The sequence below is a fragment of the Triticum dicoccoides genome, chromosome 5A, assembly GCF_002162155.2.
Source record: "Triticum dicoccoides isolate Atlit2015 ecotype Zavitan chromosome 5A, WEW_v2.0, whole genome shotgun sequence".
Classification (NCBI taxonomy): domain Eukaryota; kingdom Viridiplantae; phylum Streptophyta; class Magnoliopsida; order Poales; family Poaceae; genus Triticum; species Triticum dicoccoides.
In genome coordinates, this window is record NC_041388.1 from 404,418,448 (window position 1) to 404,433,767 (window position 15,320).

General features: G+C 44.6%; 2 protein-coding genes across 4 annotated transcripts; one reads left to right on the top strand and one right to left on the bottom strand.

The window, feature by feature from the left end:
• Positions 1-3,626: 3,626 nt before the first annotated feature.
• On the top strand, positions 3,627-5,054 carry LOC119301853 (probable carboxylesterase 2). The gene has a single exon (XM_037578826.1). It carries the CDS (start codon positions 3,630-3,632, stop codon positions 4,785-4,787), a length of 1,158 nt encoding a protein of 385 aa, XP_037434723.1. The 5' UTR covers positions 3,627-3,629; the 3' UTR covers positions 4,788-5,054.
• A 48-nt stretch (positions 5,055-5,102) lies between these two features.
• LOC119301852 (receptor-like cytoplasmic kinase 176) lies at positions 5,103-13,181 on the bottom strand. Of its 3 annotated transcripts, none has more exons than XM_037578823.1 (12): positions 12,869-13,181; positions 12,379-12,553; positions 12,031-12,295; positions 11,701-11,929; positions 11,470-11,620; positions 11,151-11,369; positions 8,475-8,523; positions 7,826-8,160; positions 7,508-7,646; positions 7,281-7,420; positions 7,074-7,197; positions 5,103-5,897 (listed from the first exon to the last, which is right to left on the bottom strand). In XM_037578823.1, the coding sequence occupies exons 2-12, from the start codon at positions 12,505-12,507 to the stop codon at positions 5,482-5,484; spliced, it is 2,196 nt and encodes a 731-aa protein (XP_037434720.1). In that variant the 5' UTR covers positions 12,508-12,553; positions 12,869-13,181; the 3' UTR covers positions 5,103-5,481. The 3 variants fall into 3 exon arrangements, with proteins under 3 accessions (XP_037434720.1, XP_037434719.1, XP_037434722.1); XM_037578822.1 differs by having other exon boundaries at positions 12,861-13,181; XM_037578825.1 differs by lacking the exons at positions 12,379-12,553; positions 12,869-13,181 and having other exon boundaries at positions 11,701-11,952; positions 12,031-12,167.
• Between the last annotated feature and the right edge of the window lie 2,139 nt (positions 13,182-15,320).

Here is a 15,320-nt window from a genome sequence, read left to right on the forward strand (position 1 = left end):
AAGGTTCCCATTTGTACCATGAACAACACATCCGGTACCCCCATGACCTGCAGCCCCCCCATACTGAGCATCCACATTCAGTTTTAGAACATTTTCATCCGGTGGCTTCCAGCAAGCCTGCACCCGCAGACTAGACTTTTGTTGTTCCTTCCCAAGTTGTGATAAATCTACTGCAATATCTATTGCCCACTGGATAGATTTTGCAATTGACCGTCGCTGCTCCCCATGTCTTTTGGCATTGCGCTCAGACTAAACTGACCATGCCCCGCATAAGATCGTACATGCTGAAAAGTGATCCACCTTACCTCCCTGTATCATATCAAGGGGCCATGAATCAGGATGAAGATTTGGAATTTTAATCCCAATGCGTACCTTCATCTGCTCTCAGAACCTGCGAGCCCAATTGCAAGTGAATAGAGCATGGTATGTAGTTTCTTCAACACCACAGTCCTCACAGTAAGGTATTTTCTCGATATGACGATGTTGCAGCACAACCCGACACGGAATAAAGTTGTGAATAACTCTCCACCAGAAACATCTTACTTTGGGAGGAACCTCCATTCGCCAAAGTATCTTAAACGCCTTATAGTACCCATTGTCCGAGCCTGACGCCTGGGTCATCCTACCCTGTTCCTCAGTCAACAACTTATAAGCCGACCTCACAGAGAAAATGCCCATCTCATCAGGTTGCCATGCCCAGAAATCCTCTCCCGCATTGACTGGAATTCGCAGGATAGCTTCAGCATCAATCACAGTAAAATTAGTTCTCACACATTCCTCATCCCATGTTCTGCTATCTACATCCAGTAGCTCATTAACTCTATTAACTGCAGCAAGAGGAAGCTTTACTAAGGTCTTGTAATTATAGTTGGCCGGGATCCACGGATCATCCCATATTTTAATTGATTCGCCATCACCGACCCTCTTGATTAGGCCCAGCTCAAGAGCTTCTCTACCAAACAATATGGCGCGCCATGTGTGTGAGGATCCCCTTCTTCTTGTAGCGGTCATGAAGTCTTTGCCGTTATAATACTTCCCTCTCAGAAGTCTTGCACATAGCGATTCGGGATTAGTCAATAGCCTCCATCCTTGTTTAGCTAACATGGCTTTATTAAATAACTGGAGGTCCCTAAAACCCATTCCACCAATACATTTGGGTACCGCTATATCCTGCCACTTTTTCCAATGCATCTTTCTTTTTACTCCGTCTCCTCCCCACCAATATTGCGCCACCACACTAATAATTTTTTTGCATGTTTTCTTTGACAATTTGAAGCAACTCATCGAGTAAGTAGGTATTGCTTGGCAAATTGACTTGATAAAACCCTCCCTGGCTGCACTGTTCATAAGTTTTGCGGCCTGTTTGGATAGTGCCCACACGAACCCTACCAAAACCAGGGCGTGCCAATTTTTTGGCGAGCAAATTTGCCGCCAGCCTTTCGCCAGCACGCGGGCGCAGAATGGCTACACATCTCAGCAGGGCGACCAAAAAGTTGGTAAGACTTCTAAAAATTGGCTGTGATCCAAACACCTTTCAACACATCGTCAATGACCAAAAAATTGGCAGGGCAACTCTTGGCTCCCATCCAAACAGGCCCTTGGAGCCCAGCCAGTAACCAACTTCCTTATACTTGTAACAATATGGTCGAAATGATCCTTAGAAGATCTCCCAAGTGCCGTGGGTAATCCCAAGTACTTCTCAGCTAAGGCTTCTGTGTGAACATCCATTCTCTCATGAAAAATTGCCTTCTCTTCATCCGAGCTGTTGGCACTAAAGAAAATAGCCGATTTCTCCTTGTTTACCAGCTGGCCGGAACCTTCTCTATACAACTCCAAAATATCATGGAGCCTTTCTACACCCTGAATCGTAGCCTGGGAGAAAATCATGCAGTCATCTGCAAATAAGAGGTGCGAGATCCAAGGTGCATGGGTTCCCACTCTCATACCTTTAGCCAAATGAGCAGGCCCCTTGTACTTCAACATGCTACTCAGACCTTCGGCGCACAACAAGAATAGATAAGGTGACAAGGGATCCCCTTGTCGAATTCCTCTGGATGGCTTGAAAAATTCAGAAAAGCACCCATTCACCCGGACTGAAAAAGAGACAGTCTCCACACACGCCATCACTCTCCCTATCCACTGTTCTGAGAACCCCATTTTCCTCATTACCTGTCGCAAATAAGACCACTCGACGCGGTCATAGGCTTTCGCCATGTCAAGTTTGACTGCACATGCATTTCCTTTACCTTTCTTCTTTTTCAAGTAATGGATATTCTCATAAGCAATCAAGACATTGTCTGTGAACCATGTTGTGACATGCCAGTTTGGTATATGTATGTGGATGGACTATAGTTGATTAATCGTCATATACTACCTCCGTCCTGGTTTACCAGTCCTCATCATATTTTGTGTCATATTTTGACTATAATTTTAACTAACAAAATATAAGTTACACATAACAAAAATAATACCATTAGAAAGTACTTTCAAATACGAATCCAACAACATATTGTTTGATATGCAGTAACATTTTGCTAGTTAAATTTATGATCAAAAGGGACCAATAAATCAGGATGGAGGTAGTAGAGTATAACTGAAAATAGACTTTAAAACATGCCCCAAAACCCCGAGTGCGGCGTTTCGGTGCCTAGACTCATTTGCACCCGGTCAGAAAATCAAAACAATACTAGAAAATTTCAAAGAATTCTAATTTTTTGTATGATAGATAATTTAATGCGTGAGGTTCGTTCCAATTTTCAAATCATTTGGACATCTGAGAAGCTCTCAGCAAAAAAGACAAATCGGGTCATAATGATGTGTGAACAGTAAACAATTTTTGAATTTTTTGTATTTATTTTAAATTTTTTCATCAGTGCGGGTGCAGCTGAGCCTCGGCTCAGAAGTGGATAACCGCAAAACCCCTCGTTTATTTTTCTTTTTTCTTTTGTTCTTTAGTGTGGCGTATCTGAACCCACGCCGCGCAGAACGTGCCATCGCTGGTGATTGCGCTGTTCAGCCGGGGACCAGGGGAAATCGCGTGGGCGGTATGGACAGACGGAAGATCTTGCCCCCATGTCGGCGTGCGCTTGGTCTCTCGACGTGTCCCTTTTAGAACGTGCCCGATCTTTTGAGGTAACGTTCTCACGTGTCCTTTCTACAACGTGATCTGTCCTAAAGCACAAGCGGTCGGTAAGGTCCATGCATGCGTGTTTAGGATTACTGGCTGGCTGCATGATGATGATCCTCCTTTGCCACCACGCAAAACCTTACTCCCTCCGTTTCTAGTGCGCCCGCGCTTCTCGAGGTCCAATTTTAACCATAAATTTAACCAACGAGACCAACTGCAGTGGGAGAAAAAATTATATAATTGAAAACTTCTTTCAAATACGAATTCACTGATATAATTTTTGCTCCCGCCGCAATCGGTCTTGGTAGTTAAATTTACGGTCAAAGTTGAAGCACGAGGATAGAGGAAGTACTACATTGTGAAATGGAGGGAGTATCTGTTAGCACTGTTACTGCATCCCAGGCGGCCTAAGCATTAAGCAACACCTGGCTCTTATCTGCTAGCCTGTTACTACACCAAGGCCGTCTGAGCAACACTCGGACAAAAAGAACACTCGGCCTCCATGGCCACCACCATCAGGAGCGGAGTCGTCGCCATCTGCGCTGCTTGCGCGGCCACCCGACCTCGCCGGCGGCTACCACTTGATCGAACAAGAAGGTTACCCCAACTCCAACGGCCTTCCTTGTCGACCACATTCTTGCCTCAAATAAGATGCCAGGGCGTGTGGCGATCGACAGTCCGTTCCGCCTCAGACACGAGTGGGGCTCCTCCGGTGACTGCCCCGGGGACATCTGATGCCGCCGCCGCCGGCGACGAGGTGCTGCTAGAGGCGCCGGGGAGCTTCCGCGTCTACAGGAGCGGGAAGATAGACCGCCTCAACGACCCCACCATCCTGCCCGCCGGCGTCGACGAGGCCACCGGCGTCACCTCCAAGGACGTCGTCCTCGACGCGGGCACGGGCCTCTCCGTGCGCCTCTACCTCCCCAACAAGCTCCAGGACGCCTCCACGAAGCTCCCGGTCGTCGTCTACTTCCACGGCGGCGCCTTCCTCATCGGGTCGGCCCGCGACCCCACGTACCACAACTACCTCAACGCGCTCGCCGCCGCGGCCGGCGTCCTCGCGGTGTCCGTCGACTACCGCCTCGCCCCGGAGCACCCGCTCCCCGCCGCCTACGACGACTCCTGGGCCGCGCTCCGGTGGGCTGCCTCGGCGCAGGACGGCTGGATCGCCGACCACGGCGACGCCTCTAAGCTGTTCGTCGCGGGGGACAGCGCCGGCGCCAACATCGCGCACGAGATGCTCGTGAGGGACGGCGGGCCGAGGATCGAGGGCGCGGTACTGCTGCACCCGTGGTTCAGCGGGAACACGGCGATCGAGGGGGAGCCCCCGGCCGCGGCCAGGGTGACCGGGCTCCTCTGGTCCTACGCGTGCCGCGGGTCGGCGGTGGGCGGCGCGGACGACCCGAGGATGAACCCGCTGGCGTCGCCGGCGCTGGAGAGGCTCGCGTGCGCGAGGATGCTGGTGACCACGGGGCTCGAGGACGGGCTGGCCGCGCGCAACCGCGCGTACTACGAGGCCGTGGCCGCGAGCGGGTGGCGCGGGAGGGCGGCTTGGCTGGAGCTGGAGGGGGAGGGCCACGTGTTCTTCCTTGGGAAGCTCCATTGCGACAACGCCAAGCGGCTCATGGACCGCGTCGTCGCGTTCATAGCCAAGGCATGAGCTGCACGTTGTATTGCCCGTATCTTCTTCCTGGAGGCACACATACATAGCACGCCGACATCTGGTTCTGAGCCTCATGTCCAGCAGAAAAACCATGGGGACCTATCACGCCAAAAAAGCACACGCTGACCATTCCCAACCATGATTTTAACCATATGGGAAAATGGTGCAACCTAGGGCCAGGGAACTCCATGTCCGACAGCCACGGCAACGGGGAGATTGCATAATCCTCTTGGGTTTAATGCAACAATAAAAAAGAATTCTCTCCATTGTCAATCCTCTTGAGTTGCAGACTTGGTACAGATTGCTAACAGGTTTTTCAATTCGGTTTGCTATTATTGCCTATTATGAACGTTAATTACAGCCAAGACATGTTTTACCTTTACAGCACTGCCGATACCACGTCAATGTGTAATCAAGATTGGTGTCGTCTTCATCTTATCAGTGAGCTGTGAGTCATCTTGTTTCTCGGCGGGCAAAATCGTGCTTGATTCTGAGGTGTAAGGTGTTTCGGCCGTCATCATCAAATATACTACATCTTGACTCTGTCCAGTGTTGATAATAGCAGCATCTGTGGACGACTTCATAAATTTAGCTCATGCGTCTGCGTGATGATTCGTTTGCAACCACCAAGCTCAGTAACAACTCTGATCAAACCCTGGCCTGCTATGCCAAGCGAACAGATGGCTTTGGATCACGACCGCCCCCCTCCGAAGATATTCCAGCGAGATTTGCCGTTCTTCCTGCTTGCACTCGCAGTGACCTTTTTGCCTGATTCCTGGTGCTCCGCTGCTTCTGGTTCCTCGTCTTCCTGAACACCTTCAAGGACAGAGACCGCCGCATCCATGGTCGGCCTCTTTTTGGGGTCCAAGCAAACACACTCGAGGGCAAGGGCAGCGATTTTCTGTGCGGCACTGAACGAGTAAATACCACCTAGATTGGCATCTATGACACAGCGTATCTTGTGCTTATGTTCGAGATATGGTCTGGCCCAGTCCACAAGATGCTGCTCCCCTGCTGGCCGGTTCGGGTCAAGGACGCGGAGACCTGACAACATCTCCAGAAGTAATACTCCAAAGCAATAGATGTCACACTTCTGTGTAAGATGGCCTGCAAGTGTAGAATTGTTAAGCTTTGGATAAAGGTGATAACTACCAGAAAGACACCATGGCAACATCTTCACACCGAAGTAATGGATTAACAAAAATAAAATGGTTCAAAATAATAAACAAGGCCATTTACACCTCTCTTAAAAGACCATGTAGAACTTTTCGAGCCCACAGTAAATAATACTCCCTCCGTTCCAGAAATAAGTGTGAATGACCAATCTTGTGTGGGACTGTTCAAATTTGAACTAAAACCACACCACTTATTGTGAAACGGAGAGAGTACTTTTAAAGCAATGGAAGGCAAGTGGCGATGCTATCTGGCAGGCAGCTGTTAGCCAGCCCCAATGCGGTCAGCTCTTGACCAGTACCTTTTCATTTCTAGTAACCTTTCGGTTTTTAGCACTTTCCTCTTTTGTAACTTATCAAGTTTCAGAATACTCCTTCCATTCACAAATACAAGATGTTCTAACTTTTTTGTGAATCGAATGTATATAGACACGTTTTAGTGTGTTTGATCATTCATTTCAGTCTGTATGTAGTCCATATTGAAATATCCAAAACATCTTATATTTGTCAACGGAGGGAGTACATGTCTGTACTGTAACTTTCAGGATTTTGACTTCTGGACAGAACTTTTGATGCCGTGAAGTCGTCTAAGACATGATAGTTGTGACACGTGGCCGTACGTGTTGGATATTTAGTTGTTGAAGAACTCGTATTTGTCGATTCCTTACATGTTATTATAAGGACGGAAATTAGTCTTCAAATGAAGATTGTAGATATATGATCGGAACTCTATCAGAGGTCAGCGTCTGCCGTAGCGAAGGTCGGTAGACCGGGTGTGCAGAGAGCAAAGCACCCGTGGTATGAATTACTCATTTGTTCCTATTAGCGGATTAGCTTTCTACTTCCAACTCAATTCACTTGTACACAACCTTATATATACCCCTCTTGTATGACGGACCAGATGACCTCATTATTAAATTTCTGCATGTGCAAACACTATTGATATAGTGAAGATCACTGTTGACCCATCGGACGGAATGTTTGTAATGGTAAAACTTCGTTTGAAACAATGTGGTAGAAAGCAATGTGCGAATTGACCGTCATGCGTATTTTTTAAAGGTTTTCCATAAACACATTTGCATAATGTCAGAAGTTGTATTCTGAAGATTACCTGTTGCAATGTATTCTGGAGCTGCATAACCATGTGTCCCCACAACCCTTGTGGTTAAATGACTCTCCTCACCAACAGGACCATTAACTGCCAGTCCAAAACCAGCGAGCTTCGCAGTATAGTCCTGCACAGTAGTATGATGCATTCCTTTCAGTAGACATCACATGCTCATATAGGTGAAGTATGATGTACTGACGATTCACTTACTCTGTCAAGTAGAATATGGGAACTCCCAAAATCTCTAAAAATGATATTTGTCTCTGCACAGTGAAGGTAAGCTAGTGCTTTTGCAGCTCCAAGTGCAACTTTCATTCTCAGGTTCCATGAAAGAGGTTGACATGGGCCTCCTACATCAGTGATTTATATAGCAATTCATAAATATGACATACATAACAGTGGACAACAGCGGAGCACGAAATCCTGCTTCAACTTACTCCTATAAAGATGATTGTCCAAGCTCCCACGTGGTATGAACTCATATACTAGTAGCCGGTGCTCATCCTCTAAGCAGTACCCAAATAACTTCACAAGGTTGGGGTGGGAAAGGTGACCTAGGTAATTAACTTCTGCCGCCTATAAATGAAAAGTTAACAGAGTTAAAAATCCTCCAATATTCCATCAGCACCTCTGAAGCTGTAACTGATAAATTTGAAGTCATCCCTTCCAGATAAAATTTCGAAACTGCGCTAATACCAAACATGAATCATAGCTTCGAGGACAACAACACAAAATAGAATAACAGTTATGCTCACCAACCACTCTTGGTGCCCTTGCAAACTCTCCTGGCTTAATCTTTTCACTGCAACAATTATACCAGTGCCAGGTTTGCAAGGTGACAATGTGTTCTCATCAATCCATCCTTTATATACACGTCCAAATCCTCCTTCACCGAGCAGAGTGTTAGCGCGGAACTTCCTTGTGGCTAACCGGAGATTATCATAACTGAAGATTTTAACACTGGCTGATGGCAAGATCTGGCATTTAATATCCGCACTTAGAAGCACTGAATCCGAAGAGGCTCGAATGGCTTGACTGCTGCAGGAACTAATCATTTTCCCATCTTTACCACCACCTTTTGAGAACATTCCTGCATATTATGTCTTCAGTACTCTTTAAGGAACAAAACATACACAAAAATACCAAATTAGCTTAATATTTTAAGAGAAAATGTTCTCTGGTGGATACTTTTGCATTGATTTACCTCAGGTCCATAGTTAACTTATCATGTTTTGCAAGTTTCAGATGTTTGATTCTGTTTTTTAGGAAAACTTTGCACAGAAATTTGGAACTGGCTGATGCAAGCTATGGTCAATTGGCCTTGGCCATCATCTGAAAATGGTATGAGCGGAGAGAAGCATAGCAACAGTTGGAAAGGTCAGGTCTTAAGTACTATCTGCCTACCTGAGTTCACACATGGGTTGAAGGCCTGATTGCTTCGTAAGTTGGTTACCTACAACAACGAACTTTAGAGCTTCAGTTCTTGTCTACATGAGTCTCTCTTAGACTCTGAACATATACTAGTAGTATTTTCCCTCAAAAAAATATAGCAGTATTTAAAAACTATTAGTCGTATTCTGTAGACTCACTTAAAACAGATTACAGTGGTTGGTTGAAACATCAAAGAGCTGGCAATCTACTTCAGTTTGTCGGGTGGGAAGACACAACCAAATAATTTTGAGCTTATTGTACATGTTATGAAGTCAATATATTTTATGGATAATGTACAGTATAACTAGTTATTTTATGCATCAGAACATCGCAATATCTATTTAGAGAACACCCTGATATAAAATAGGTGAATGTGCAAGATGAAGGTTCTTCTATAGATAAATATCCTTTTTGGTTCTCAAGCGTAATTTTAAATAAAGGTAACTTATAAAAATGGAATTGGCAGGATGTAGTAAGTGTGCTTTTTGCAAACATGAGGAATCTGTCCAGCACTTGTTCTTAATGAGTTCACGCATTTTCTGTGGTGTATGGTCAGATCCGGCATTCCTTCACCACAGAGCACTACTGATATGTTTGACAATTAGCTCTTACGGGGACCTAAAAGATTTTGGGAAAACTTATTAGTTGGAGCGGCCACATGTTTGGGCAGCCCTGGCAGCAGGGGCGGAGCTTCGTTGGGGCAGACCTGGGCCATGGCCCGCCCAGGATTTTGGCCTACTTCTTTAATACATGTACTGATATACATATGCTTTGTAGCCAGTCACCCCTTCCCGATCGATCCAAAGCCACCCAGCAGCGTACAAGGAGGCACAGTACATGGTGCTCCTCTCCTCTGAACCTCTCGTCCTCCCATAGTCGCGTAGCTCCACCACCACTACACTACACCATTAGAAGGCCGGCAAGGCCACCCGAACTCGCGCACTCCGGCCGCAGGACTTCTCCGGCGCGCATGTTGTCCGTGTGGTCGTGCGACATCCGGGTGTGCTCTGCGCATGCTCTAGCGGTGTTGCACGCAATCTGTTCGATGAAATGTTTAAAGTAGGAAAGAAAATTTAAAGGGTGTGATTGGATGCAGAGACAATTAGAGGTTTGAAATGGACACGCCCGTTCACTGCCGGGTGCATCCGCACGCAAATAGGAAGCCAGTTTAGCTAATAGTGGTTGTAGATGCTCTAAGAAACTAAGGTAGTTGCAGACGAGAAGTGCATGGATGAACCCGGGTATATATGAATCCACTTTGAAAAACACATTTTAAAATGCTAAAAAAATCCAAAGAAGGTGGCACAGTACGTATTCATGTTCTATGTGCGTGCATAAAGTTTCACGAAAAAATAACTTCTTTTGTGGCCTGTGCAAAAAAGACAAAAAATAATGTCGTGAAACGCTATTTAAAAGCACTGAAATTTGTCTTTTTACGAAGATGAAACAAAAGGATATTTTTTCACAAAACCTTGCGCCGCGCACATACATTTGTGAACATGTATGCATGGAATTTCTTTTGTTTTTTTAGATTTTAAAACATACTTAAAATGCATTTTTTGAAAAGTGGATGCAGATGCCCCTGGGTTCAGATCGTGCCCACCCAGTTGCAGACTCGATATTTGTGCTCTCCTTTGAGATGGCCCGCCCAACTTTTTCTTCCAAGCTCCGCCACTGCCTGGCAGCGAACCTGGGTGCTACTACTGTGGCAAGAGGAAGGGGAATGGCGCTCTCAGCGTGTACAAGATTGGACTTTTCACGAGCTGGTTGGCTGTCTAGGTTTTACACCTCATCGGAGGATGAGGACCACAGTGGTGATGACTTCGTAGTATCACCACATTTGCTCTTTTGCTGAACCTTTTAATCCAACATATTGTTTACTGGACTGTGTAATTATTTCTTTCACCGGGGTGTGTGTGTTACCATTACCAGAAACTTTGTTTCAGCGTTGTAAACTTTTATGGATGTGTGCATCCTGGATGCAGATGCTTAGCTGCGAATCGTCTACATACTAGAGCAACGAAAAGTTCCATTATCTCAATACATGGTTAGTTATTCATCTTAGAAAATGTGGTGGACAATTCTAGTTAATCCAGGAACCTAACTGAATCAGGCTGCAAATAATAATACCCATCTATCTATTAAGTATCAAATCTAATAAGCACATACGACAGAACTTATTTTTTAGTTCTAGCAAGCTATACTGTTATAGAATACAAAAGGTTAAGTTAATAAATAGTATAGGTGTAAGGAAGGGAAGATTATAATTAAAGGGCAGGGGTATATTAGTGGTATTCATTATTTAGAGAATATGGCAATGAGTTTAATTTAACTCTTCCATATATGTCCACATAGCAAGAGAAAGGCACAACCTCAGCATTAACCCCATTTGGTGCTGTGCGTGTGTGTGTTTTGAGGTTTCAGGGCTTGTTGAGCTGTGCCCTCAGCATTAACCCCATTTGATACTATGTGTGTTTGTGGACCTTGTGTGTGTGTGTGAACCTTGTTGGATGCTTGGCTCGTGCGGTTTGCTTTATCTATAAAGCGGGGCGAAAGCCTTTTTCGGTAAAGGCACAACCTGTGAACAGATCCAAAGAAAAGCCATGTCAAAGATGGAGATATCACTGTTCCAGCAGTGTGAGAATATACCTGCTCTATTGGTGAACTTCTGGCTGTATCAATCTCATTTAATTCATCGATAATGGCAGTATCAATCTTACTCAATTCATCCACAACCTCAGCTATAGTAGGTCTTTTCACTCGGTCAGCCTCCACACATCTTAATGCTATTTCAATGCATTTCTTAACTCCATGTGATGTATGCGACAACACAGTTGTCTGCAATGCCTTTTCCCAATTTTTATGTACCTACAGAATTGAGACATAATATACTGGAAGTGGAAGGTGACATGCATGCACACTGGTAAGTCGATAGAACATAATATTTGGAAAACATATATTTTCTTACAAGTTGAATAAATTCTTGGGAAGACATATCCGCCAATTTGGAGTAGCCCTGGTGTCCTGCCATTATTTTTATAATTGTAACGCCCAAACTGAATACGTCAAACTTTGGTGTGATGTGGAACCTATTGATGTATTCTGGTGGCATGTATCCACTGCATGTATCAAGTACACTTACTTCAATAACAAGTTATAACCAACGAAGTCAATTACTTTTCATCAGTTATGAGCTTACGGTGTTCCTATAATTCCTTTTGTGGAACAGGTTTCTGTTGAATCAAAGAGTCTGGACAAACCAAAATCTCCTATCTTTGGCATCATATTCCTATCCAGCAATATATTGGCTGGTTTCAAGTCCAGATGGAAAATCGACTCTTTTGATCCATTATGAAGGTAATTTAATCCCTCACAAATTCCTTTAATGATTTTGTAACGCGTGTGCCAACCAAATCCGCAGGATTCGTCTGCAGAGGTAAACAAAAATATGCTACCAAGCCTTCATTGGGGGATTGTTTTTGCGTTCATGCAAAAAAAGGAATACTGTCCAAGTAGAGCAATATCATACCCGAGAGATGTTTGTCAAGGCTTCCACCCTCCAAGTATTCGAAGCAGAGAGCTCTATCTTCCACCATAGCAAAAACATATTTCCCATTGTGCTCTACGCATTTATGACGTATTTCATGGCAGTAGCCAACTAACCTTACTATATTTTGATGACGAACCCTCATAAGGTTAGTACACTCATTCTGAAATTGCTTGTCGCTGTCAAGTCCTGGATGCTTGTAATAAAGTTTCTTCACAGCAATCACTTCACCACTGTCAAGCGTTCCCTGTTAAATTATCGTGTTAATATGGGTTCTCGTAGTTTGTGATAGTATCATTTGAAAAGAAAAATGGTATATAACGATCATACCTTGTAGACTACTCCGTACCCGCCAACACCAATTCTGTTGTCCTCAGAAAAATCATTTGTAATTTGCTTTAACAATTGGAATGTAAAATCCCTTGGCATCGCACTTGTGTGCTGCGACTCGTTCTCCATGGTATACTCTTATTTCCTAGTAGGACAACTTCGACATACCATCGACCTAATAATACCATCGACATATGTATTATTTTAGGAACGTACATGCACAATTTTAAACAAAGAATGGACATTTTGGTGCAGCCACACATTCAAGCATATGTTTTACTGAAGGCTTATAGAGCCTAAACTTTGGGCCCAATCAGAGTTGATTACAATAATGTCTCTCAACTTAGCAGAAAATACCCCAGAAGGAAAAACTACTAGGAGTACATGGATGTCGCCGGCGACGTGTGTGAAGTAAATCGTATGATGAGACATAAAAAAAACAGAGAAAGGGGGAGGAAGAACCGAAGAGCAGATCTGGGTACCTCTGTACCTGCGGTGGCATGACACATACGGCGCAGGGAGTCGCCGTCAACGGTCGACAGTAGCTACTGTAGAGACGGAGAAACTGCTAGGTAGGTCGCTGCTGGTGGGTGCGCCCCCCTCCCCTCGCACCGCCGGCGAGCAGGACGGCCGCAGGCCCGCAGGCAGGAAGTTGGGGAGGACCGCCGGAGGGCTGCGAGGTTGGAAAGTGGGAGTGGGGGTGGGCAGAACTTGATCCATTGACGAAAGTGGTAAACTATGGGGCGGCGAAGCTTCTGCGCGTCCCCGCGGAAGCGGCTACGGCGAGCGGCGGTCAATCCCGCGTTCGTGGCTCCCGTCGTTATTCCTTCGAGTTGAACTCTCGCGCGAACTGCCTGGAGGCCGTTGGATCATTTACCCGCATCTCAAAGCAGGCCTGAGTGACACGTCAGCTAAAGGAAAACGTTCGCATGGTGCGCCTCCTCCAGCGAACTCAGAGCATTTCCAGCTGTTTGCCCCCAGCGCATCCGATGAAGGCCTTTGCGCGTTTGCGTCGAACGGTTTTATTTTTTCGGTCTGATGAAAAACAAGTTTCTAGCCCGTGCCCTCAGGTTTTGACCCCCAAACGCATAAAATTTCAAAGTTCTCTTTCCCGCTACCAAAAAACGACACAGATTCGGCGATCATCATGTCACAGGTCGGCGATCATCATGCCACAGGTCGGCGATCGAACATAGCCAAAGTCCGGTGATCAAAAGGTCGGCGTGTACCCCCACACTAGCGGCGAGAAGTTGGCCGGCGACGTGACACTCTGCTGGCTACCTCACGCGCCTTGTGGATATTGGTGATGACGGGAAAGTGGCGGGCGTGAGACACGCGTCCACGTCATTGATACATAGTGAAACTTAAATGCATAAAATAAAAATAAAGATCAAACATTGCAGGTACATTATTTCCAGAACTCTTATATTTATATAAAAATTCTATTAATTACGATTAAGAATTCCAACTATCTTATTATATAGAATTGCAACACATGACTACTATAAAATGATAAAGAAAAATCACTCCGCCTCGCTGTCGTTGACGCCGGTGTGCCCGAGGGAGCATTCTCGATCTTCTTCAAGTTATCATGTGTCTTGTTCATTTATATTTTTACTCTTGCACTCTTATGAGCAGTACGTAGAGTATGAGTGCAATGCATGCTTTTTGTCCTGTTTAAGAATTCATCCGATTAACCAGTTAACTTGTCGATTAATCCCTACTCGTAGGGTTACCGAGTAGCCGATAAATTGATAAATCATCCGATTAATTGATTAAATGGCTAATTAACTTGTCGATTAGCCTATTAATCCCCTACTCGCCAGCCAATCGAGCAGTTACCAGTTAACGATTTCCTCAACAATGTTTTTTTGCATGGGACACCTAATTTGTGTAGTCGACTTAACCAACATATGCTAGTATGACCATGCGGCTATCTTAATCAGTTTTTTGGTCATTTCATTTTAACGAGTGTAAGTCGACTAGAAGAGTATCCACTTAATACATGCATGTTACATCTTTTATTAATGCACATATGAACATGCATAAGATGATGAGGCACATGATTTAATCCATGTTGGCCTCTGCGCATGCATGGAAATTTAGCAAAGGGGGTTCTAATATCAGAACCATCCCCTATGTTATCTTGTTTGATATGTTTGATGAGGTGCAATATCTTTTATTTTAGTATGGGTCACATGCATATATTCTAACCATCAGTGGACAGTACATGTGTGTTGCATAGAGCCTCTACACTCTAGATATGTAGAATTATATTTTACTTAACCTACACACATTAATTTTCTTTTATGGGCATATTTTATTTAAGTGCGAACCGAGACAACTAGTATTTTCATTATCTCATGTCTACACGTTGGATTTCACTCAGCACGTTCTATATGCATTAGAGTATATTTATTTAATCATCTATATGAGAGATGTATATAACATTTGTACCCCCTGTTTGTATTACTATTGACGTGACATAGCATGCATGTCCACAATGTAACCAACTAGAGGCTTCAAATATAATTTGGCAAACACCTAATTTATACATTTTTTTGTGCACTAGATCAGGAGGTACATGCACAATTTACATGGTCTTGTTTTATGCAACTCAAACATGCAGCAAATGACGAGTGCATTTTTTTGTAGGCACATATACATTTTATGATTTTATGTAGATAGTCATCTAGGGTTCGTGTATGTTTCATATTTGTTTTTCCCCAAGCTTTATCTTTGCGTCGCTCTCATCTACGATGGAAAGGAAAATATATCCTCCTTAGTTTGGGTCGCCATGATCAACCAAGGAGTGAAATTTATCCTCTTTGACATAATCGCACTTTGGCTCGTATCACGATGATCAACCAAGGCAAAGATGACAAGATGGAATTATATGTCGTATGCTCCTTGATTTGTATCATGATGATCCGCCAAGGAGT